At 22.0% G+C, this 23,169-nt stretch overlaps 8 protein-coding genes across 8 annotated transcripts; 3 read left to right on the top strand and 5 right to left on the bottom strand. All coding sequences in view use genetic code 6, as the record gives it.

Moving 5' to 3' along the window:
• Positions 1-68: 68 nt before the first annotated feature.
• On the top strand, positions 69-2,335 carry TTHERM_00474460 (Dpy-30 motif protein; the record flags this gene model as incomplete). The annotated part of the gene is made up of 10 exons (XM_001023930.2): positions 69-182; positions 265-343; positions 465-516; positions 575-661; positions 719-854; positions 917-1,438; positions 1,503-1,639; positions 1,704-1,778; positions 1,831-2,065; positions 2,120-2,335. 10 exons carry the CDS (start codon positions 69-71, stop codon positions 2,333-2,335), a joined length of 1,653 nt encoding a protein of 550 aa, XP_001023930.2.
• Positions 2,336-3,156: 821 nt separating this feature from the next.
• TTHERM_00474450 (DHHC zinc finger protein) lies at positions 3,157-4,168 on the bottom strand (the record flags this gene model as incomplete). The annotated part of the gene is made up of 3 exons (XM_001023929.3): positions 3,157-3,445; positions 3,513-3,753; positions 3,928-4,168. The coding sequence occupies 3 exons, from the start codon at positions 4,166-4,168 to the stop codon at positions 3,157-3,159; spliced, it is 771 nt and encodes a 256-aa protein (XP_001023929.1).
• Positions 4,169-4,585: 417 nt separating this feature from the next.
• On the top strand, positions 4,586-5,247 carry TTHERM_000474449 (hypothetical protein; the record flags this gene model as incomplete). The annotated part of the gene is made up of 3 exons (XM_012799966.1): positions 4,586-4,661; positions 4,753-4,856; positions 4,987-5,247. The coding sequence occupies 3 exons, from the start codon at positions 4,586-4,588 to the stop codon at positions 5,245-5,247; spliced, it is 441 nt and encodes a 146-aa protein (XP_012655420.1).
• Positions 5,248-5,999: 752 nt separating this feature from the next.
• TTHERM_00474420 (WD domain, G-beta repeat protein) lies at positions 6,000-8,937 on the top strand (the record flags this gene model as incomplete). Its single annotated transcript, XM_001023926.2, has 11 exons — positions 6,000-6,077; positions 6,184-6,288; positions 6,363-6,511; positions 6,560-6,694; positions 6,752-6,912; positions 6,969-7,219; positions 7,278-7,561; positions 7,622-8,063; positions 8,117-8,242; positions 8,306-8,545; positions 8,605-8,937. 11 exons carry the CDS (start codon positions 6,000-6,002, stop codon positions 8,935-8,937), a joined length of 2,304 nt encoding a protein of 767 aa, XP_001023926.2.
• Positions 8,938-9,741: 804 nt separating this feature from the next.
• On the bottom strand, positions 9,742-14,347 carry TTHERM_00474410 (cyclic nucleotide-binding domain protein; the record flags this gene model as incomplete). The annotated part of the gene is made up of 7 exons (XM_001023925.2): positions 9,742-12,840; positions 12,898-13,047; positions 13,097-13,293; positions 13,348-13,421; positions 13,667-13,901; positions 14,017-14,209; positions 14,297-14,347. 7 exons carry the CDS (start codon positions 14,345-14,347, stop codon positions 9,742-9,744), a joined length of 3,999 nt encoding a protein of 1,332 aa, XP_001023925.2.
• Positions 14,348-17,024: 2,677 nt separating this feature from the next.
• On the bottom strand, positions 17,025-17,717 carry TTHERM_00474389 (transmembrane protein, putative; the record flags this gene model as incomplete). Its single annotated transcript, XM_001470949.1, has 4 exons — positions 17,025-17,231; positions 17,352-17,450; positions 17,590-17,636; positions 17,711-17,717. The coding sequence occupies 4 exons, from the start codon at positions 17,715-17,717 to the stop codon at positions 17,025-17,027; spliced, it is 360 nt and encodes a 119-aa protein (XP_001470999.1).
• A 624-nt stretch (positions 17,718-18,341) lies between these two features.
• On the bottom strand, positions 18,342-19,154 carry TTHERM_00474380 (COPI associated protein; the record flags this gene model as incomplete). The annotated part of the gene is made up of 5 exons (XM_001023922.3): positions 18,342-18,364; positions 18,424-18,572; positions 18,646-18,750; positions 18,911-19,012; positions 19,099-19,154. 5 exons carry the CDS (start codon positions 19,152-19,154, stop codon positions 18,342-18,344), a joined length of 435 nt encoding a protein of 144 aa, XP_001023922.2.
• A 1,539-nt stretch (positions 19,155-20,693) lies between these two features.
• TTHERM_00474370 (Serine/Threonine kinase domain protein) lies at positions 20,694-22,458 on the bottom strand (the record flags this gene model as incomplete). The annotated part of the gene is made up of 5 exons (XM_001023921.1): positions 20,694-20,731; positions 20,799-21,113; positions 21,439-21,647; positions 21,782-21,853; positions 22,109-22,458. 5 exons carry the CDS (start codon positions 22,456-22,458, stop codon positions 20,694-20,696), a joined length of 984 nt encoding a protein of 327 aa, XP_001023921.1.
• Positions 22,459-23,169: the final 711 nt, after the last annotated feature.

Here is a 23,169-nt window from a genome sequence, read left to right as displayed (position 1 = left end):
ATTACATACAACATTCAAGATTTCAAAAATAAGCTTCTATTCTTCAAATAATTCAACAAGCTAATAACATGAATAAAAAAGAAGAGAATAAGCCACCTAATAAAAAGCTAATCTTACATTTCGATGTCAATAAAACTATTATTTTATAGGATTAAGCAAAAGGTTATTCAAAGGAGGATCATGTAATTAATGCATTTTGATAAAAATAACAAAATTGATTCTAAAATTTCAAAAACTTATTTAAACTCTTAAAACTGAAAATAGTTGCATCTTATATTATCGAGATAAGCATGGGGTAAATTAGAATAAAAAGATGAGAAATCACCTATTATGTGGAAGCTTTGTAATTAATTTTAGTTTAATTTTGATGTTAATCGAAAATAACACATACATGATATATAATTGATGATGAATATTATAAATGTATTAAAGCGTATTTTTAAATAATTAAAAAATATGTTTAGATCACAATCATTTTACTAGCTAATAGCCTGAAAAAGATATGATAGATTATCAGTAAATATTTTTTGTATAAAACTAAATAGTTTAAATTATTTTTATAATCATTTTATAGCTCTTATGTTAAATCACTTTATCCTTTAAAAACCGAATAAGAAGAACCAGATAATGAAAGTAGATAGCGTTATAATAAGTAGATGAAGTAATTATTGAAAAATATATCTTGACACTTCAAAAATAATGTATATAAAACAAATAGGGCAAATAGATAAAACTTATTTAATAATTTTGTTAAGACAGGAGGAGTTGGCATTAAATTAAAGCCAGAATATGATAGAATTATGAAGGCGATTTCTATGCCAAAGTTAGTAGCAGAGTTTGTTAAGAATGAATAAGTAAAAGCCCACAAAATACACTTACTTTATTTATTTTTAACTTATTTTTCATTATTTTCTAGGCTAAAGCAGAGAAAGAAGAAGATACTGGAGCTCAAACATCTTAGAATATGTTTTAACATTTGGAAGAAGATAAAATTTATGATTTATTTTAGGATGGAAAATATTATATGTTACCATCCTTTTTCAAGACCATGATTAATTTAAAGAAGCAAAAGAGGGAATTTGCAATTGTTTTTAGAACTTTTGGAAGCGAATTATAAAATGTAATTAGAGAAATTAATTCTTTTTGTGCTGGTGAGCATCCTTCATTCAATGGGAGAAATAATATGCCTATAATTAAATTTGATGGCTCTAAAAATAATAAGAACTTTAGAATAAAAAAATTTCATTAAGGTCTTTTTTACAGAAATAAATCTGACAGAATAGAAGACTGCTAATTAGTTCTTGGAACCACGAAGCGTAATGAAAATCCATAAGTTAAATTGCAAGATTTTTATGCTGAAGAAATCAAAGCAGGAACTGTAAAAATAGTAAATGGTCCTCATGAAATACAGAGCATTATTTAAGAATTATTGAAAGAAGTAAAATAATAAATAAACTTTCTTTTGAAAAATGAATGAACCTTTTTTTAATTTTAATGTAAAGTCTTGTGGTTTAGGATTTTAAGATGATTTCCTATCTTGGGACCATTTTGATAGGAAAATATAATGTTCAAAGCCATTAATTATTGATTAGCAAGATTATTAAACATAGCATATCTTCTTTGATGATAATGTTTGGAAGTAATTTACTATTTTAAAATTTTGCGTTAGATATTAATTTTGTTTTCTCACCTAAATAAAAAAGCGATGATGATTGCATTGTAGATGTAAGAGATTGCATATCAGGTTAGCAAATACCATTAAAGAGATCTATGAATAAGTATATAAGTGAAAACTAATTACAAAATATTAACAGTTTTTTTGTTTAATAGATATATGGTTAAAGTAGATATCATTGATGTCATAAAAGACCCTGATTATTTTATAAAGTGTATTGATTTTTGTGAAAAAAGCAGGGCTGAAGAAATAGAAAGAATAGAAAAATAACTTCCTTTAGAAGACCCAGAATTTCCTTCATAAATATAGAAAAAATCAGATTTTTAATTATTAATGGAAGCTAACGGAGAAGATTATTTAAGATAAACAATCATGCCTTTATTGAACAATGTAATAAAATTAAAATCAAATCCAATCTTTACATATTTATTTTAATCAAATTAGGCACTTAAGTTATGCGATAGAGAAAGGCCATCCGACCCAATTTCATTTATTGCATTATATTGCTTAAAAAATAAAGATAAAGTTAAAATTCCAATTCCTCCACCTGAGTATTTTGATAAAGAAAAACCTGAAGAAGAGGAAGAAGAGGAAAATCCAAATGTAGAAGTTTAATAAGTCCCTATTGTTGAAGAGAAGAAAGTAGCAGGTCAAAAATGAATAATAAATAATTATAAACTAATTAATAATAGTATAATAAATTAATAAATAAATAATTTATTTTCATCAGTTAATCATATAATAATTTTAATAACAAACAATAGAATAAATTATAAAAAATTTAATTAAATTTTTATCATTTTATATATTTAAAACTCAGTTTTTTATGAAAAAGGTAGGATAATTTATTCAAATAATTAATTTACTGCACTAGCTAGCATATTTAATATTTTATGTTTAAGTTTTATTAATAAATCTAAATATCTCTTAAATGAATAAATAGTTCTTTTATTGTAATAACAAATATTTTATTTTTCAAACTAAATATTAGAAAATAATCAATAAATTAAATAAAAATGTGTATTCAACTATTAGTTTTGCATATATTTAAATATCAGTTTTTATAAAATAGAAATTACTTTTTTAAAGAATTAATTACTAGGATTGTTAAAATGTTCTTGAAATCGATCATATTTTATTTTAATAACTAATTTTTGAAAGTTATCGATAAAATAAATTATTTATTTATTAAGTTAAGTTAAAATATTTAGTTTTGTATATATTTAACATGCATTTTATTTAAAATAAAGACAGATTGATTATTGATTAATATTTTAGCATTATTTTGGCTTCATCAATATGTAAATAACTCTCTCATAATATTCTTAAAGGTTTAATTATTGTATAAGAGAATATGTTTCTATAATAAATATTTTATTTACTTAATCAAATATATTTATTTGTTTATCATGATTTAACTAATTTATTAAATATATATTTGTGCTTGCTCGTTTTTTAAGTTGAATATTTAAATTTAAATCTCAGAAATTATGTAGTGTAGAGTTATTGTTTTCGTATACATCAGGATTATTAGATGGCTAACGCATATATCTTTTGTTAGGTGGTAATAGGGTCACTACTGTAACAACTATTGCATAAGCCATATAAATAAACGTCATTGCAATAAACACATTAAAAGGTTTGATATTTCCTTTAGCTATACACTTACTGCTCCAAGGACAGTGGTGATCATAACCTCTTACACAAACATCACAACTATCACAATGCTCAGTTGATTTGTCTTTTAAAATATCACACTTTTTACATAACCTATTTTTATTATTAATAAAAAATATAGACAAACTATTTATGTTATTCAAAATTTTATTTTTTTTACATTTGTTCCATTTATTAGTAACTTAAATTTTCAATTTTTTTTACATTCTTTGTTTCTTCATCATTTTTATGTGCTATTCCAGGGTTTGCTAAAGCTGTATAAAGGTAACTTAATACATGAATAGAGCATATAATCAGAGTTAATATAAACCAAATTATATTATCTGTGTTGTTCCACATCATCCTGATCAGGAAGAAATCAACAACAACGAAAGAACTCCAAGCACAAAAAAATAGTGGCCCTAATTAATTTTAAATAATACTTAAATAACATATAATAGGAAATTTTCATTTTTTTTGTAGCTTTCTAATACCTACAGTGCTTAAAATTTTAAACAATTAAATTATCTCCTTTAGAATTTGATGATTATTTAAGGATTGAATTTTAAATCAACATATATTTATAAATAATTTACAATGAGGGCCAAGTGTATATTTTGGTTAACCAGTCAAAGGATTTAAATCAAATAGTATATTATATCCAAAATGCTAGGGTTTTTCTTCACCATATCCTTCATATTCAGAAGTTTAATATGAAGCGCGAGTTGGATCTTAACTTATATTTTCGTTTTAATTGAAATTTTCAAATTCTATTTAATCGTTTTTCAATTCTGCATAGTCTTTATTTTCATAAGACTTCTGATAATTTGTGTCCATTTCTGTTATGAAAATGCATATATTTGTATGAACTTGCTAATTCTGTGTTTTTTAAATGCTAAATTACTTTAATGTCTGTTTTATAATAGATTGGCTAAAAAGCTTACTAAATTAGTAAGTATTTGAGGAGTTAAACTAAGTAACTAACTATCTATCTAGCAATTTACTTTGCAAATTTTTATTTGATTGATAACTTAAATATCAAAAGAATTCAAAATTTTAATAAATTAATTGTATTAAATTAGAAATAATATTAATATTTCAATAATTTTTAATAAGTAATTAAAAACAAACAAACTATCTATTTATCGTATTTGTTTATAAAGACTTCTTTGCAATTTCTCTTGATTTCTATTCAAACAGAGCTAAATTAAAAAGTATTTATTAAGAAAATTAGGTATATACAAAAAAAAGTGAATGACTTAAAAAATATATCAAATTATTAAAAAACAAAAGATAAAAGAAAAAACAAAATTATAAGAATATAAAAATGGTACTTATTTCTTTATTCGATTAAATTCATTCCACTAAAATTTTTTTATTTTACACAACTAAAATATTTTCTTTTTGCATTAAATGAACAGGGAGCCAACAAGACTCTTAACATGAAAAAGAGGTTTGGTAGAAAGATCAAGCAAAACAGACCTCTCCCCAACTGGTACAGATATAAGTCCGACACTAACATTAGGTAAATATTTGCGAATAAATGCATTAAATTTTAGGAAAAAATGAGCAAAATCACCTTCTTCTTTAGCTAAACTAGCTAAAATGCATTGTTTTTGAAATTTATCTTATTAGTATTTTTCTTAAATAAACAGATACAACTCCAAGAGAAGAAACTGGAGAAGAACAAAACTAAAAATCTACTGATTAATTTATATTCAAACCATAATTATGGATAATTAAAGTAGGAATATTGGGATAAAACTTTAAATATAATTTAATTATCTTGTTTATTGTGCATAGAAAATTACAAGTTGTTTTATACTATTATAACTATTTAAATTATTAAAAACAATTCTATTTTATTTCCTCTCACAACTTCATCTATCTATCTATTTAATTATCTTAGTCGATGAAGTTCACCTTTTCTACCTTTATTTTACTATTGAAATCTCCCTCAATAAGCAAACTTATTTGCTTTCTTATCCAATTCTTCAAAATATTTTTTTGTATGCAAAAGGTCTTAATTTATCTAATTTTACAATATTTTTATTTTATATCTTTTTTAAAACGAGAATCTCCTATTTTAAATTCAATTTTTCTTTTCTACAAAAATTCATTCAAATATTTCAAAATATCCATTTTTTTGACTACAAAAATAGCTTTAAAGCATTCATTAAAAAGACACAAATAATATATATAGAAATGTTTGTTACCTTTAATTGGATTCAAATTTTTTAATTCTGAAAAGTAGATGTTTATTTTAAGTTTGTTTGGGTTCGATCCCTAAAAAAGGAAAATTTTTTTATAAAATTTACTTGATAAATTGTATGTAAACTGTATTAATTAATATAATTTTTTTGTTGGTTGAGATACAGACATAAAACACTCATTTATTCATATAGATATATGAATGTTAAAACAGCTACTATCAAAATATATGTTGTATAGTTAATTTTAATTATTAATTGAATTTTGATTGAAAATATAAATAGATATTAAGTCTTTCTGATTGACTTAATTTAATTAAAGTTACAACAAAATCATATAGTCAGCTCATCTTGCTTAATTTAGCTTAAAGAATTTAAAGGTTTTTCAAAACTTGCCATTGAGGGAATATAGATTATTAGTTTAGCAACATTTTAAAGAAGAATTTTGATATAGTAGAATGGAATTCGTGAGAGTTAAGAAATTTTTTCATAATGATTTCAATGTGAAAAAATCTAAATTTAAAGATGAAACTATAGTAAATTGTTAATTATAAATATAGCACTTTAATTTAAAATAAGTGAATGAATAAGAAATAATATTTTAGACATATTTTCAGTTGAAAATTCTATTTATTTATATAGTTGAGCTTGACTTGCTATTACTTTTCAAGAGAAGATCAGATTATTTCTGTAGGATTAACTAATGGAAAAATTTTAGAATTTCATAAAAAAGGATTTGATACCAAAGTAATAAGCAAACTTCTTTTATTAAATAATCAACAAAATTTTATCCAAGTTGAAAACAATATTTTTAAAAAAAGTTTGTGACAGAAAAAAAAGAGTATGAAATAGTAGAGTACGAATAGGTTTAAAATTGCCATAAGGGTGAAGTGAAATGCATAATTTCTTATAAACTGTTTAATAATAGATATATATTAACAGGTAGTGTTGACAGAACAGTAAAAATATGGTAATTCAATTCTTTAAGTCAATATATTTATAACCTCAAAAATAATAGGGATACAGATCCTAAAAAAAAGGCTATAGTGTAAACGTTAGTAGGACATTAAGGAACTATTATAGCTATTGAATATTCAAAGAAAAATGAAACTTTATTTACAGCCTCAAATGATAAAACTTTTAAAATTTGGAAGTAAGGATTTAAATAAAATTATTCTGATTCATTTAATTTTTTTTACAATTTATTTAGATAAGAAGAAGGCAGAGAGTTATTTTATCACCCTTGGTTTGTTTGCTATTAAGTAATATTTGATTTTTCTATGAAAAAAATGACAAACAATAGTACTTATATCTCTTGTATACACTGCAAAGATGGTGAAAATCTTCAATTATATGCTGGAGATACTGAAGGTTAAACTTAATTCTTTAAATGATTAGAGCGAAAACAATATTTTAAATAAACTTAGGATCTCTCCATATGATTAGACCAGAATCACTTAAGAAAAATAGTGTTTACATTCTTGAAAAATCAAATTATAATTATCACCGCTTGCATGTAATACAAGTAATATCTGTAGCTAAAGATAATCAACTCTTTAGTATTGGATATGACTAAAAAATTTACGGATTCGAAGAGCTAGCTGGTAAATAGTTTTTTAATTACAAGAATCCTCACAAATGCTTATTTACAAGTATTTGTTGGAATACAAGCCATTCTGTAAATTTTAAAAAGATTAATTTATAACTAAAACTATGTGGAATAATTTATTAAAAAGGAATTAATTGCTGCAGATGAATAGGGAAGAGTTTATTTTATCAATGTTCATACTGACAAAGCAATTTAAGAATTTGCTTTATACCAATAAAAGATACTGAAAATAGAAATAATCGAGCATTCTTAGTCTCTTATGATAGCGACATCTAATTTTATTGATATTCTCAGAATAAAAAGAGGATTAAAAGCAGGTAATGTATCTGAGGCTCATACTGGACCAATTATCGATCTTTATGCTCTTATACCTTTCAAATTAACATAAAAAAAATATAAAGAAAGCCCCAAGTAAAATTAAATTTTTTTGAGTATAATTATTTTAAATACCATTTTTTTAAAATAAAATAGACTAATTAGTGCCAGTTTAGACAATACGATAAGAGTTTGGGATCCTAAAGATATGCAATGCTAAAATCTTCTGGAGAACCCTGATAAACATGAAATAAGTTGCTTGAGTTATTTATCTTAAGCAAATTTATTCGTAACTGGTCATGAAAATGGAGATATAAAGCTTTGGAATATCGAATTAAATAATTACTTGACATTAGATTAGTAGCCTCCTCATAAGCATAAAGATTCAATTTAGTGCTTTACTTCTTATGTCTAAGTAGAGCAAAAAGGCTAGCAGGTGGAAAAAACTGAATATCTTTTCTCATCTGGCTACGATGGAAAGATTAATGTTTGGGAAATTTTTGAAAAAAAGAGTTTTGTTCAGAATTCAATTATGGGGTCAACAATATGTCCTCAGCTAAAATATTCAATACAAGTAGATCCATTTATAGAGCATAGAGTAAAAAAAAATATGTTAAAGCATTAGTTTAAAATTCTTAATTTAATACTTAGCCAGGAAAATTTGAGATTTTGTGTATGGCTTTTGACACAAAAGAAGAAAACATAATAGCTGGAGGTAATAGTGGTCATTTATATTATATAAGAATGTTTACTTATGAAACAAAGCATATAGAAACTGTAAATTGATATTTTAGTTTTAAAAATAAATATTAATTCATTAATTAAAAATATATTAACCAGTATGCTCATTCAGATAGCATAAATGTACTAGTTGTAGAAGAAAGAATTCTTTTTAGTGGTTCTGATGAAAAAGTTATTAAACTTTGGGATTTAGACTCAAAATAACATCTTAACACACTTGACCACTTCAATCATAATATCAAAGATATGCTTATAATTTAAGAAACAGGTCATTTAGTCAGTTGCTCTTTTGATGGAAAAATTTTTGTTTGGGACTATCCACATTCATCTTGTGTTGGGGTAAATATTTTATTTTTTAATTAATAATATTGCTTGATTTAATTATATCTTTTTCTAAGAAATTCGATAAAACTGAAAATCTCAGGTGCATAACTTATGTCTATGATGAAAAAGAAATGAATAACAGTGGAATTATAAAGAAGGAGCTCACATTATATGTAGGAACTGATGATAATAATATATACTCGTTCTAGCTAGATCATTTGCTAGACTCTAAAATTATTTCCGATTAAGATAATATCAGAGATCTGTTTAAAAAGCTTGAAAATAATCTAGAAAAAACAGATAAAGCACAAGAAAAAGACAAGAGAAATCAAACAGAGCAAGAGATTGTTGATAATATTGTTGAATAACAAAGAAAATTGTTAAAAGAATTATAAAAAGATGACTGATTTCAAAAAAAAAAATGTTTAAATTAAATTTTCCAAAAATTTAAAATAAAGCTAATAAAATTTCAAAAATAAAATAAAATTTTCTAAATTAATTCAATTAAATTTTATATAATTTATTATTTCTTTGTTCATTAATTAGTTCGTTTTAATTTTTAAAATTAAAATGAATTCAAATATAAATGTATTAATTATTTCTAATAAATAACTTTTATTCTTTTTTATTTAAAGCAATACCAAAATATTTTTTATAAATAACTTTTTAAACTCAATAATTTTTGAAATATTTAAATGAATTTATTAAAATTTAATACTGTGATGTATAAATTACATCAATGATAATTTTTTTTACCTTTTTTAGCTAAATTTATTATTTTTTGAGTTTGAAATTTTAATAAATTATTTCATTTTCTAATTTTGAAAACTAAAAAATAAACAATGAATTTAAATATTTATGAAATATTAAAGATATAAATTATAATTTATTATTATTTCTCAAACGAATAAATAAATAAGTAAATAAGTATTTCTCAAATAAATCAAGAAAGTTAATTATTTTTATAAATGCTCTTTAAATTTAAAATTTATATTATATTATTAATTTTTTAAAATTTGTATGTAAAATAAATATTTAATTTTAATTTATTTCTTAATTATGGCTCTTTTATATTTATAAATTGCTTTTTAGAATATTAAAATTTAATGAAATTATTTAATACTCATATTAATATGTTATAAATCAAGCAATTTTATATTATTTATCTTTCTTTTTTTTCATATTTGCTATGTTTTTTTTTATAATATTAATCAAACTTTTGTATACACTATTTATGATAAATTAACAGTTGGACTTTTAGCATTTTTTTATAATATTATTGAATTACCTTAGCAACAATTATCTTTTAAGGACTTGTTTTGCTCTTTTTAAATTGTTTTAAATACCAAATTTCGTTAAGAATATGCTGTTATTATTGATTTGTTGATCGGAGATTTGTAGTATGATTCTTGAAATTTATATAACTATTTTTAATATGGCTAAAGAGGTATTTCTTATGGTAAGACATTATTTTGTGTTTTGATTGGATCCCCATTTTAGTATTAATTTTTATTGAGGAGCTCAAATAAAAATATTTTTTAATTTTGTTTTGAAGTAGGTCTGCTTTATTATATCTATTATTCAATTACATCTTTTTTGAATAAATGAGGGCGAGATGATGAAGCAGTAGATTTGTTGCTAAATCCACCAGTTATCACTTAAGATTTAGCTCCATTAAATGGAGAAATACGAGTACTCTATTCGAATTATACTACTGTGTTATTTATTGGTGTCTTACTCTAATCTGTTTCTTATTTAATTTATTGATATATGCTATTAGAATTTGATTCATTAGCTTAAGAATTTAAAGCTTTAGAAGGAGTTGGTGTTTTTTGTTGTTGGGAATTTGGAGTTTTATCTTCACAATCTATATGCAATTATTTTTTGTACTTCGGTTTACAAATATTATTTTATTAATTTTTAGTGTTTTCTAGATGTGTGGTGTGTCTTGATGTATATGAACTAAAATCTAAATTTAATTTGGGTTATACTTTACTATATCTTGATGAACCAGAGCTATCAACAAAATTATAATCAATAATAAATGGTTTCTTTTTATTTTTATTTGAATTTGGTGAATTATTTCCTTTGTTATCACATTGTTTTTAATTCAAAGAGCTTGAAGTAACAAATCTATTTTTGGGACTTTTTATTTACAGATTGATATATTATTTAGAAGGAAATTTATTTAAAGAGATATTTATATTATCATTATTGCTCATTTAATCGCTTACTTCATTTATTTAAGATATTTGACACAAATCTTCCATTTTAGTTCTTAGTTTTTACTCACTTGTCTATATTTATTTATCTTATCTATTCTTTCCAGCATTTTATATCTCAAGAATTTATTATTCATTTAATTATCTTTCATTGTTTTGACTCTCATTTTTTGTATATACATTTTCTCTATGAATCAGATACTAGAAAATATCTTCATTTTTTCTCTGAGTTAAGCTTTTTTCATGATCAGATTTCTTGATTTAATTTGTTTGATTTTATTCTTATAATTAATAGTTTTCATATTAGCATGATTAATTACCAAAATATAAACCTTAATTGTTACTCTCAGAATGTTTAGGAGTTGGAAAAAATATGCTTAATCTTTACTTAGAATTTGTGCTCTTAGGTGTTGAAGGTGCTTATCGAGATGAACTTGTTAAAGTCATATAAATCGGTATGGAAGGAGGTGGTTGTATAGACATTCTTTTTATTATTTGATTCTTAAAAACTTGCTATCGATTGATATTTAAAGCCTTTTTGATGTTCTCAAAATATTATTTTTACGATAGTGAATCTATGGATAGTCTTTTGTTTACTAATTATTAAGCATCTTTAAAATCTTTTTCGAAACATTTTAGTGACTAAGACGAAGGTAAATTATCTTTACTTTTTTATTCTTAATCAATATTCTAATTAGATTAAATTTTACTATACTATTCACTCATTTAGTTTTCTATTTAGACCATTTATTAAAATCTATCCTTTAAGTCTGAAGTATGAAACAACTAGTTTAAATCAAGAGAATTTGCAGAATCAAGTTTATCCGATCTAATTGCTTCTAAACACTGCTTCTTTACTTTGAAAGTTATTTTTTTAGGACTTTAAGATATCTTTTTATGCCCATTTTTTTCTCTGCCAGTCAAAGTTGTCTAGGTTTTACTTAATTCCTTTATTTGTAATTTTATTTTATTTTTATCTTCTTAACCTTTTATCTTTTTCTACTCATTTTATACTTGTATCTGTTGTTTTAACATTTCAGCTTATTTATTTTTTTTTTTAAGTTGCTATTCATTCATATTAATAGTCAATCTATTCATCAGTTCTTCTTCATAAAAGTTTTTTGGAGATGTTGCCATATTCTTTAAAAGATTAGACTCACTTTCAAACTTTTAGGTCAGCTCTTCTTTTGAATTCTATTACTTGCTTTTCTATAGAGAATTGAATTCACTAATTCTTAATCCAGAAAAAAATCCTCCATCTTTTTTTGAATTGGATTGGGATTTATTAGTCATACTTTTAAGTATGGTAGAGAGTATAGCTTTTTAGCTTTTTTAATTGGATAAGTTACTAAAAGTGATATTTGCTTATTACTTACTACTATTCTGCTTTCCTTTTTCTTCTATGCTTTTGTTTAAAAGGTTTGCGAATTGCTTAATTGATTTTTGAGAAGAAATATTATTTTTTATAATTTTAGTTGGCATGCTCTTAATCTCCATTTGATTATTCTTGAACTCATCTTTATTATTTTCTTACAAATAATCAATCTCAAATCTAGGAGAAAGAGAGTTTTGCTCAGAAAGTTTTTCTTCACGACTTAATTCAGTTTTTACATGGAAATACTACTTTGGTGATTCATCATGATGACAATGACTAGAAAATCCTTTTATTTTTACCTGAGTTTCTGAATTAGTTGGAGTCTAAAGAGCACTTATATATTTTGAATTTATCTAATTGGAAGACTTTTAATTTACTTAGTCATTTTCTTGATTTACATCTATTCCTAGCTCTAGTAACCCTTTTATTTATCTAAGAGATCTATTTGTTTAGATACTATACTTCCTATATTCTAATTACTAAAATAGGTTTTTAGAGTTTTCTAAGTATTGATTCCTCCATTACTATTTTAAGCAATACTCCTTTGCCAATTCATTATTATTTTTATCTTTGATACTATTTAAATAAACTTATTTATCTAACAGATAAACTTCCGCCTTTATACTTGTACAAATAGCAGTTTCTTGTCTCTTTTACTCATGTTATGCAACTTCACTTAATCCAAAACTTTAACCAGAGCTTAGCAAAACAATCTTTAAAAAAATTAAAAATTTAAAGACTTATTTTTTGTAAATTAAAAAAATATTTACTTTTTATTTTTTTTGGATTTCTTTCTTTTTGGTCCTCTTAAATTGCAAGTTAAGCATATTAAAGCTTTCATAAAACTCTTCAATGCTCTACTTATAACATTCCATAGGTTATTCTGGCTCTTCGTAGTCAGCTTGAATATCTTAAACTATCTATTAAAAAAAATTTGTATTAACTTATGATTTAATAGCTTATTTTTACTTCAAATTCTCCTGATTTTATCAAGTATATATACTAAATTGGATCATTCTTGGTGTAAACAATTTAATTTTTGATATACTCACAAACTTTTATTGTTTATAGCAAATTGGAAAGATGAGCATTACTCCAAATCTAAAGAAAAGGAAATTTTCTTAAAAATTCAATTTTCTCTTGCAATTAGTTTGAAAAATACTTTTCTAAAATTAAAAAAACAATTTCTTTAAAAGGTAAATAATTTTAAAAGCATTTACCAACAATAAAATGATAGGCATCTGAATTTAATGAAGCTACATAAGTATTTTCACAACAAACAAGTGCTGAATTTCTATTTATTTTTTGAATAAAAATAAATTAATATTAATATGCGTTTATTTAAAAAAAGAGAATGCTTTGGAAAATATTAAGTTCATTATTTAAAAATTAAATGTTAAATTGTGAAAATAACAAATTTCTGCTAATTTTTTTGTTGTTAACGCTATCAATTTAGTCAAATTATTTTCACTGAAACTAAATAACGCAAAGTATTAAAGTAGTAAAATAACACTGAAATAAATAGAGTTAATGCATTACCTTGCAACTTTCTGATTGAGTACTTATCCTTCAATTTAGTGATCACTTGTTATAATATCAACTAAAGCCTTATTTGGGTAATTTTCTATAATAGATTGAATGTCCTTTTGCTATTCATCACTAATTGATTTGAATTTTTCCTAACCAATTTATTCCTCTTCATTTATTTAAGAAGTAGGCTTTAATAAGTAAGCACTACCAGAAAGTAAAATATAGTATTTATAGCAAGCGTCACCTTTGTTATCGAATAAAAAAATTAGTATATAAATTTAGTAAATTTATGAGTGTGAAATTTAGATATTTATTTGTTTATTATCTATTTAATAGCTAGACTAGCTTTAAAAATTTACCATAACGGAATATAGCCTTATGCTTTTTATGATATTCAAGTTTAAGCTCTCCAAAAAGCAAATTATACTACACTTATGGAAGTTAATTTTCTATATCTTTAAATATCTTAAAATTTTTGAAATACTCTTTTAATATCTGTATATCTTCTGAATTTCTATCTTCCTTTTAATAGCTCAATGTCTAAATTACCACCTATTTATAAATTTGATGTTTATTAATGTCTAATTTTATTAATTTTGCTCAAAAAAGCATCTTAAAACTTTCTTTTAAATCTTTTACTTTAAGCAATTTGTTTTTATCTTAATCTACTCCTTCCGTGCTTAATGTCATTCTTCAATAAATCTCTACGTGCTTACTAAAAATAATATCTCTTATAGGCTTATGGATGTTTGTTAGTATTATAGAGCTATTTCTGAAGACTTTTTATATAGATATTAAAAATCTATAAAAACACTACTTTTTTTTGTTATTAATTAATTACTATTTTCAATTTTTATGTAAGTTATTTTTGTTACTATTATACTATTTAACTTAAATAAGTTTATTTAAAGCTTTATTCTTTAACTTTTATATAAATTCAGATTTAACACTCTTTAATTTGAAAATTATTTTTAAATAATAATATTTTTTACTTGTCAATATTACACAATATTTGGTTCTAAAGGCTTCTCACAAATGCTCTAAATCAATATAAGGATTTAAGCTACCAGTAAAAATTGTAAGATTCCAAAAATCTAAATATTGATTTGTTTATTTATTAAATTTCTACCACACATACAACACAAGTTAGAATCAATATCTTATTTATTTAGAAATTATCAAAAATTAATTACTCTAAAAATGATTGGTTTTTATTCATCAAATGTCCTTTATTTCTGATAAAAAAACGCAAAATGACCCATTATTAATAGATATTTAAGAAGTAAATTTAATTTTTCAGATTGTAAAGAAAGCAATTAATATATTAATAAATACTACAAAAAAAATAAAATAGACTTATTTTAAGATATTTGCAAATTTGATAATATTTTTAAATAAACTCAAAAATAAATTTTAATTTTAATTGTAAATGAATCCTTTTATATACTAAAAAAATCAAATTACCTCTATAAAAAGCACTATCTCAATTTAATAAAATAAAGTATAAAGTATTAATCTTAAAATGCATCTAAGCTATTAATGAATTAGGTTAAGAAAATTTATTAGCTATAAATTCCATAAATTATATTCATCAAACAGTTTATATGTAGCATATATATATTCATGATTAACTTTTATATAATATTTTTTTAATTATTTTTGACATAAACCAAAAATTATAAGTGAATATTTTATAGTTAATTATTGATCAGGCTTTTTTAATGAGAAATAAATTATAATAATTTTTTTATTTAATATTCAAAAGTAAAGTAATAGTATCTTAGATTACCATATAAGTAGTAATTTTTAATAATTCACTTTCCAAGTTAGTTATTTTTCAGGTTTTTGAGTAAAATTTTGATAAAATTATCACTTGAAAGTATAGTAAACAAATTTGAAAATTGGGGTAAATTATTTATGTTTGATTAATTTCTAAGATTTTCTAATATTTTAACAATTAATTATCATTTAAATAAAAAATATTAATTAAATTAATTAGTAAATATATGAAAATTTGGAGCAAATCTTGTAGCCTTTAAATCAAAATTCAGAATTTGGAAACAAAAATTCAATGCATTTAATTTATTTTAAAATTAATAATAGCCCTAAACCTTTAAAAACTCACATTAAAATTTTAGCACTCAAAAGAAGCTAAAGAAATACCTACTAAAATGAAAAAGCCTTAATCGCAATTACCATTAATAACTGGTGAATAGCTTAAAACAATAAAACTGTCAGAAATCTTATAGCATAAAATAACCAACTCTGTTACAAATTTATATTTAAAGATATATTTTGCATATATAGCTAAATGCCTTTCTAAAATTTAGCAAATTAGCAATACTATTTTAAGAAAGTCATTTAATTTTTAATAATACTATTTTTGAATGAAAATATTTTAATAGTTTTTGATTAATAATATTAAATTTGTAAAGCATAAGTTAATCTAGCATCGAATATATTTTAACTAATTATTCTTGATTACTTTAAAATATCTCCATACAGAATTTTGTTTTTATTTAGGTATATTGTCCGCTTTCTTTTATTAATTTATTTATTTACTCCTTAAAAATGATTTTATTAGATATTAATTTGTAAAATTAGATAAATAAAAATCCAATTTTAGAGAAGATATTAAAGCACCACTTTTACATATTTAATTAAAATATAAATGGGGGATAGATTTAATAAAGTATAGTTTTTTAGAAATTCATAACCAGGATTGGTAAATAAAAAAAAATAATTGGTCTTCATCCAATCCGATTTTGGATTTTGGGATCGAGTAGGATAGCTAATCCAAGTTTTCGACTCTAAAACTCAACACTGGTAACTTAAAGTTAGTTAAAATATTTACAAATTATGATTTATTTAGTAAAAAAATAAATTTTTTATTTCATAAATTAAAACCCATATTTTACTAATTATATGGTTGGTAAATATGGAATATTTATAGAAAAATATGTATCTTAACTTGAAAATTAAATATTTTATGAAATATATATGTTCTTTTAAAATAAAAATAAAAAATTAATAGAATTAAAAAAAATATTTTCGTTTTGAATGACTTTTGTAATTTATTATCAATTTATTTTAACTTATTTATAGTGCATAACTTTTTTCGATAAAATGAAAATAAAGCAATAAAATATGGAAAAAAAGTTATTAAAAGGTAGATTTAAAAAAAATAATAAAAAAAAAAATATTTTAAGTTTAAGATTGTTTATTTATTTATAATTAATAAGTTAAATTTGTTACATTCAAATTTATATAAAACATATAAACTAAAAATAGTCAATAATATTAAAATTGAAAATTTTAAACCTATATGCTTTAATAAAAGAGTATTTTATTCAATATTTTTATTAATTCAATTAATGATTCCTTAATTGTTTGAGAAGTTGCTTTCACTTCTTTTACTTGCATCTTGATTATTATAGAAGTTGGGAGAAGAGTGCTCTTATTCATCTAATTATTGGTGGAATCCTCTTTGACCAAGCAAGTATTACTATCTTGCTATTTATCTCTCCTTTAAGTATTTCCAAACTAAGCAGAGAATGAACAAACCAAAATTAATCTTTATTTTAAATATTTTTATAATTTATATGCTTTTTTAACTTTAAATTTTTGTAAATTTTATTTGTGTCTTAACTCCTAATTTAGTTTAAACTTAATCTATTATAAAATAATAATTTACTCCGGCAGATATATAGAGAGACTTTTTAGAATCATCTACATTATCGATTTTCCATTCTTAATATTTGTATCCAGAATCAACTATCTAAGCCAAAATAATCTGTTTTATAAAAACAAAATAAAATTCAATCATCCTTTCAAAACAAAATTGATTTTTTATCATTAAAAATAAATCATTTATTCAATTAGCTTCTCAATCATAATCTATATACTAATCATTAAACTTTTAATAATCTTACGAATAAAACACCTCCTAAGAAGAATAAAATAGAGTAGAAATCGTAACCTATTTAAAATTAATAGTAATAATTAATATTCATTTTATTATTTTGATTAAATAGAAGTGATAATTAATTTTACAAGCCATTTTTGTTTGCTATTGAATATACTATTTTTTGGGAACAATATCAAAAATTTATTTAATTGTATTAACTAATTAATTATTAATAAACAAAAAAAAAGTAATTCTTCCTAATCAAATTAAATAATTAATCAATCAATCAATCAAAATATTCAATCAGATTTTGTGTCAAATCTTTTAATTGATTAGCATGAAATTTTTGTATTGGCTTTACATTAAGTAATAAATATAGCATAAATAAATTTATGTATGGGTATGCCTGCTTACCTTTCAGAATTATTTCTTTTATATTTTTATTTAAAACAAATCACAAGCCTAAAAATAAATTTTTTTTTCATTTTTAAGTAAATTATTTTCAAATTTAAAATATTTTTACTTACTTACTTAATTGTCTTAAATTTATTTAAAAATTTAAAACACTTAAAAAATAATATTAGAATATACTTTATATAAAAAATAAACACTTTAAATATTATTGATAAATCTTTGTGAAACATTTTATAATGAAAATAAACTAATAAATGCAATTAAAAATAAATTTCATGATAATATTTATTATTTTTTAAAAATTTTTATTATTTAAATAACTAATTCTATTATATATAGATAGCTGCTAGCTCATTAACTTACTCACTCGTCTATAGAAAGAAGCCCTAATTAAATATTAAATTTATTTTAAAATATACTATTGATGTAAGAATATTAAATTTACCTTCTCTTACATCCTTTAAAGTACCTGAGCATTTACAAATGTGGAAACAAATGTACATAATTCCAAATATAAACAATATCAAACCATAAATATATCCAATTAGATCACTTGTTTCATCTTCAATTTAATATACTGAGAGAGAAGAAAGGCTTTATTTAAGGTATTTTTAATTAATTTATATAAGGAAATTACTCTTAATTAAAATCAAAAATAATTGCTTACAACAAATAGAAGCAACCTTTTCCTAAGAAAGTTTGTATAAACTTGAAATATTCTGATCCAAAATCCTTTTTAACTTCACTGATAATAATCATAACTCCAAATAATCTATTTTTATAATAAATATTCATAAAATAATTCTTTTAAATTTATCATTTGTATTTGAAAAATATAATGTTTTCTTAATCTTCTATTTCAAAATTTTATTTTAAACAAAAAATGAAATAATAAGAAGATTCAAACATAATTTAGTAATTTAAAAATTTACATCATAAATAATGGCATGAATATGCAGAAAAATTTAGATCCTATGTTTGCTAAAAAACTTAAAGTGACAATTTTCCAGACTCCAATAAACCCTAAAAAGATGCTATTTGTAATTAAAAATTAATAATTAATCTAGGTTAAGATTCATTAAATAAGAATAAATATTTGATAAAATATTTTGCTTATTACCCCACTATTACATTAACAACTCTAATAACTTATGCGATTGTTTTTCCTTGAGCCATTTTCTTTATCTATCTATCCTATTGGTTAATTATATATTTAATTATTTTTACAATTTTATACTAAACTTATTTTACAATTTTTTTCTTTGTAAAAGAAGATACAATATTTATTAAAATTTTTCTTTGGCGAAATTTTGGTTTGGTTATAATACAAATATCAATCAACATTCAAAATATTTGTTTTTTTCAAAAACTTTACCACAGATTTAGCTTAGATTTTAAACCATAAAATACTATAAAAACATTACATATTCATTGATTTATTTACTAATTCTAAGTTAAAAAGTGCTTCTTACAATTATTAATTCAAATATAATAGTGAAATATTAAATTTTACTATATTTAGTAATTATAAGTATAACCTAAGTTAATGAACAAATATTCTATAATTAAATTATTTATTCAATCTAAAATAGTTTTTTAAATATAAAAATAGTTTTCCCTAAATTTAATATTTTAATTATATTTTCAAAAAAAGAATAAATAAACTTTATTACTGTTGATATAAAAATAAACCATCAATACTAATTTTTTTACAATACTTTCATTTTATTTTTACTTTTTTTTGTTTTAAAATACCTAATATTAGATTTTTTAATTAGAAAATTATTTATCCAGTCTAAATATCACCAAAAAAAAAATATATAATAAAGTATGAAACAAAGATATTTAATATAAATGTTTACAATTAAATGAAGGTATTTATTCTTTCTATTTTATTTGTGAGTTTAGTTTAAATATCAATAAATTCTAGTAATATCATTAAAACTTTTGAATAAATTAAACAACTTTTAAGATAGCTTTGAATTTTACATATTTTTCAGTGTTTTTATTAACAAAAATTAAAAAACTAGTTGTGTTGACTATTAAATAAAAGCTTTTAATAAAAAACTAATTTTATTTTGTGAATTTATTATTTTTATGATTTCAAAAACATTTGGACAGCTTAAAATTTTTGCAAATTATTATCCATGAAAATTAAAATTCATCTCTTTGATAGTCTGTATAATAAATATTATCCAAAAATAGCTATGCTTGATTATTTAGTTGGTAAAATTAGTGGTATTTTTAATATTTGCGTTAAAAAGTAATATAATCAAAGCAGGTAAGTTTATCAATAATTAATGTAAACTGAAATAATTAATTTAGCTTATATTATTTTTTATGTAAAGTTAACAAATTTTAGAGATGTTTATTTTAATATTTTAATTTATAAAATATTTATGTACAAATCATACATTTAGACATTACAGAAAGGGTAAGAATCAATATTAGATATATTAGATTAATAAGATAGATAGAAAGGAAAGTTGGTTTGTTAATTAATTAATTTTATGAAGGAAAATGGAAATTTTATTAGTATTTCCATTAATTATAAGATTTGAAAAGATAATTTAAGTGTTAAATAGTCACTAGTGAGATTGTTATTATTTTATATATTTTATTATATTTTAGATAAGGGAAAGTTTCTTTATTTATAGGTTGTAAGAAAGAAGATGAGCTTATTGATTCAATTATTTGATGATAATTATATTGGATTCAAAAAGATCCATCAAGAGAGATAGTAGGACTAGAATCTATATTTTTAATTAAAATTATTAATTTAATAAAGAATTGTATCTATAAATTTATTTATTTATTTACCTTTTGTTAAATTTGCAAAAATATCGCTGGAGTCGCTTTGATTATTTTCTCTTCCTAATTTTTTGGTTATGAGGTTTTTATATGGAGCTTTTAATAATTTTTTTTTAAGAGATTCCCAACTTGTTTTAATGAACCATGGGTGCTTCTTGATTTATTCAATTCCTTTAGCACCTAACCTCTTTGAAGGGTTTTTCATAAAGAGACCTTCTAAAAGACTTTTGAGTTATGGGGAAATGCAAGCAGGGTAAGTAACTTGAGAAAATTTTATTTTCTCGAATAATTCTTCTTGTGATTTAGCTTCAAATGGAGTATGACCTATTTTTTTAAAAGGGTTTGTTTAGATTTAATATTTTGGGAAAATAGCAAATCAAATAGATCAAAAAATTCAGTAAAATGGTAATTAATTATTATTTGGTGAAGAAAATTCATATTATATATCTATTTATGTCTTTCAAAAATTTTCAAATCAATAACTAAATTAAATTATCTTAGATATTAATCAACACATTTTAATATCGAATTGCTTTTATAAAAAAATATAAAAAATTTGTTAGCTCTGAATTAACGCAAAGATTATATCAGTTTTCTTGATAGAAGAAAGAATATTTTACTGATTATAAATATAATAGATATAAATTACCAGTTATCATTTCGAATATTAGAACTCCTAGAGCCCAATGATCTACTTGTTTGCCATATCCTGACTCAAAAAGCATTTCAGGAGAAACATACTCAGGAGTACCGCATATCTTATCGAGAGTGGGTGAGACTACTTCGACTTCTGAGAGGCCAAAATCTGTGAGTTTTACATATCCATTTTCATCAAGAAGTATGTTTTCTGGTTTGAGACTAAAATTTGAATAATGTGAAAAGTTAATAAATTAATGATAAATTATAATATTTTTTTAATTATTAAATTAATAATTTAGCTAAAAAAGAAAGAGTTTCTTATGAAAATAATTTGATAATTCACAAAAATTTACTCTCTGTAAACAATATCGTTCTAGTGAAGGTAGTCTAGTGCAATCAGAACTTAGCTTGCATAAAATCTTGCACTGTTAGTTATAAACAAAAAAACGTTATTAATTTAGTCATAGTTAGAAATATTTTGCAATTTTTATGAGGAGATAATTTATCAATATGAAATCCCCCACTTTTAATTTATTCAAAAGTGAAAAAAAAACATTTAATTTTCGATAATTTATTTGTTTTTGTATTCAAAATAAATTTTTGATTTTATTTTCTATTAAATTTGCTCCCCAAAAATCTTTCATGTTAATAAAGATCAAAATTTAATATAAAATATTTACGCATCTTCAGATAAATGTCCTCTATTTTGTATAATATCATAGAGTTCTCCACCTTAAACATATTCCATAATAAAGAAAGAGCAGCTTTTATCTTTCACAAATTCCTTAGACTATACAAAGAAAGGATGATTTTTACATTTCTCAAGAATTATTCTTTCATTTTGTATGGAGGAGATTTGATTTTTTCTCTCCTTGTTATTTTTAATAATTTTAATGGCGACTTATTCATCACCGTTCCCTCTTAAGTCTTGAGCTAGCACAACATCTCCATATGTTCCGTTGCCGATAAGCTCAAGAACTTTATAATTTTATTGTAATTGGGATGATTTTATGAGTTAAGATGCCTCCATTTATGTTTAATTCTTTGAATAATGGCTTTATTTAAAATGTATTGTTTTGTTTTTATTTTTATCAATTTTTTTGTTTTTGTTTTAATTATTTAATTTTTTTTTGAATAGATTTATCACATATAAATTTTTTACTGAAATATTATTTTTAAATGTCTGTAAATTACAAAGGGTCTTAGATCAATTCATTAATTATCGACATAAAAGTGAAAAATCTGACGAAATATAACTAAATTAATCAAAACATTTTTATATTGACTAAAATACTCATCAAAAATAGAAGAAATTTAATCTAAAAAAGGAACAATTAGGTATTTATTACCAATAATCATTCAAAATTAAAAGCAAAATGTTCTTAAGCTTTGAATGGCCATATTTTCTTTCTTCAATTACTAGCAATCACATTAAAAAGCTTAATAATATTAACAAATTTAATAGTGCGTATCAATTTCTAAAAATATTTTGAGTGTATATTTTAGTTTTTCTTATTTTAAATATAAAACAAACTCAGTAATTCTATTATTTAAAAAAATTAATTTTCTACTCTTAATGCTACACAAAACAAGAATAAACCATAACCTCACCGATTCTATTTTGATAATGCGTATTCGATTAATTTCATTAAAATATTCTTTAATTTGCTACTGAAAATCTAAAAATATTTACCATTCATATAATTAGTAGAAAATAATCAACAAAAATATTTCACTTCGT

This window comes from Tetrahymena thermophila (assembly GCF_000189635.1).
Source record: "Tetrahymena thermophila SB210 genomic scaffold scf_8254403, whole genome shotgun sequence".
Classification (NCBI taxonomy): domain Eukaryota; phylum Ciliophora; class Oligohymenophorea; order Hymenostomatida; family Tetrahymenidae; genus Tetrahymena; species Tetrahymena thermophila.
Note: the sequence above shows the minus strand (reverse complement) of the source record. Positions and strands in the feature narration are given on the sequence as shown.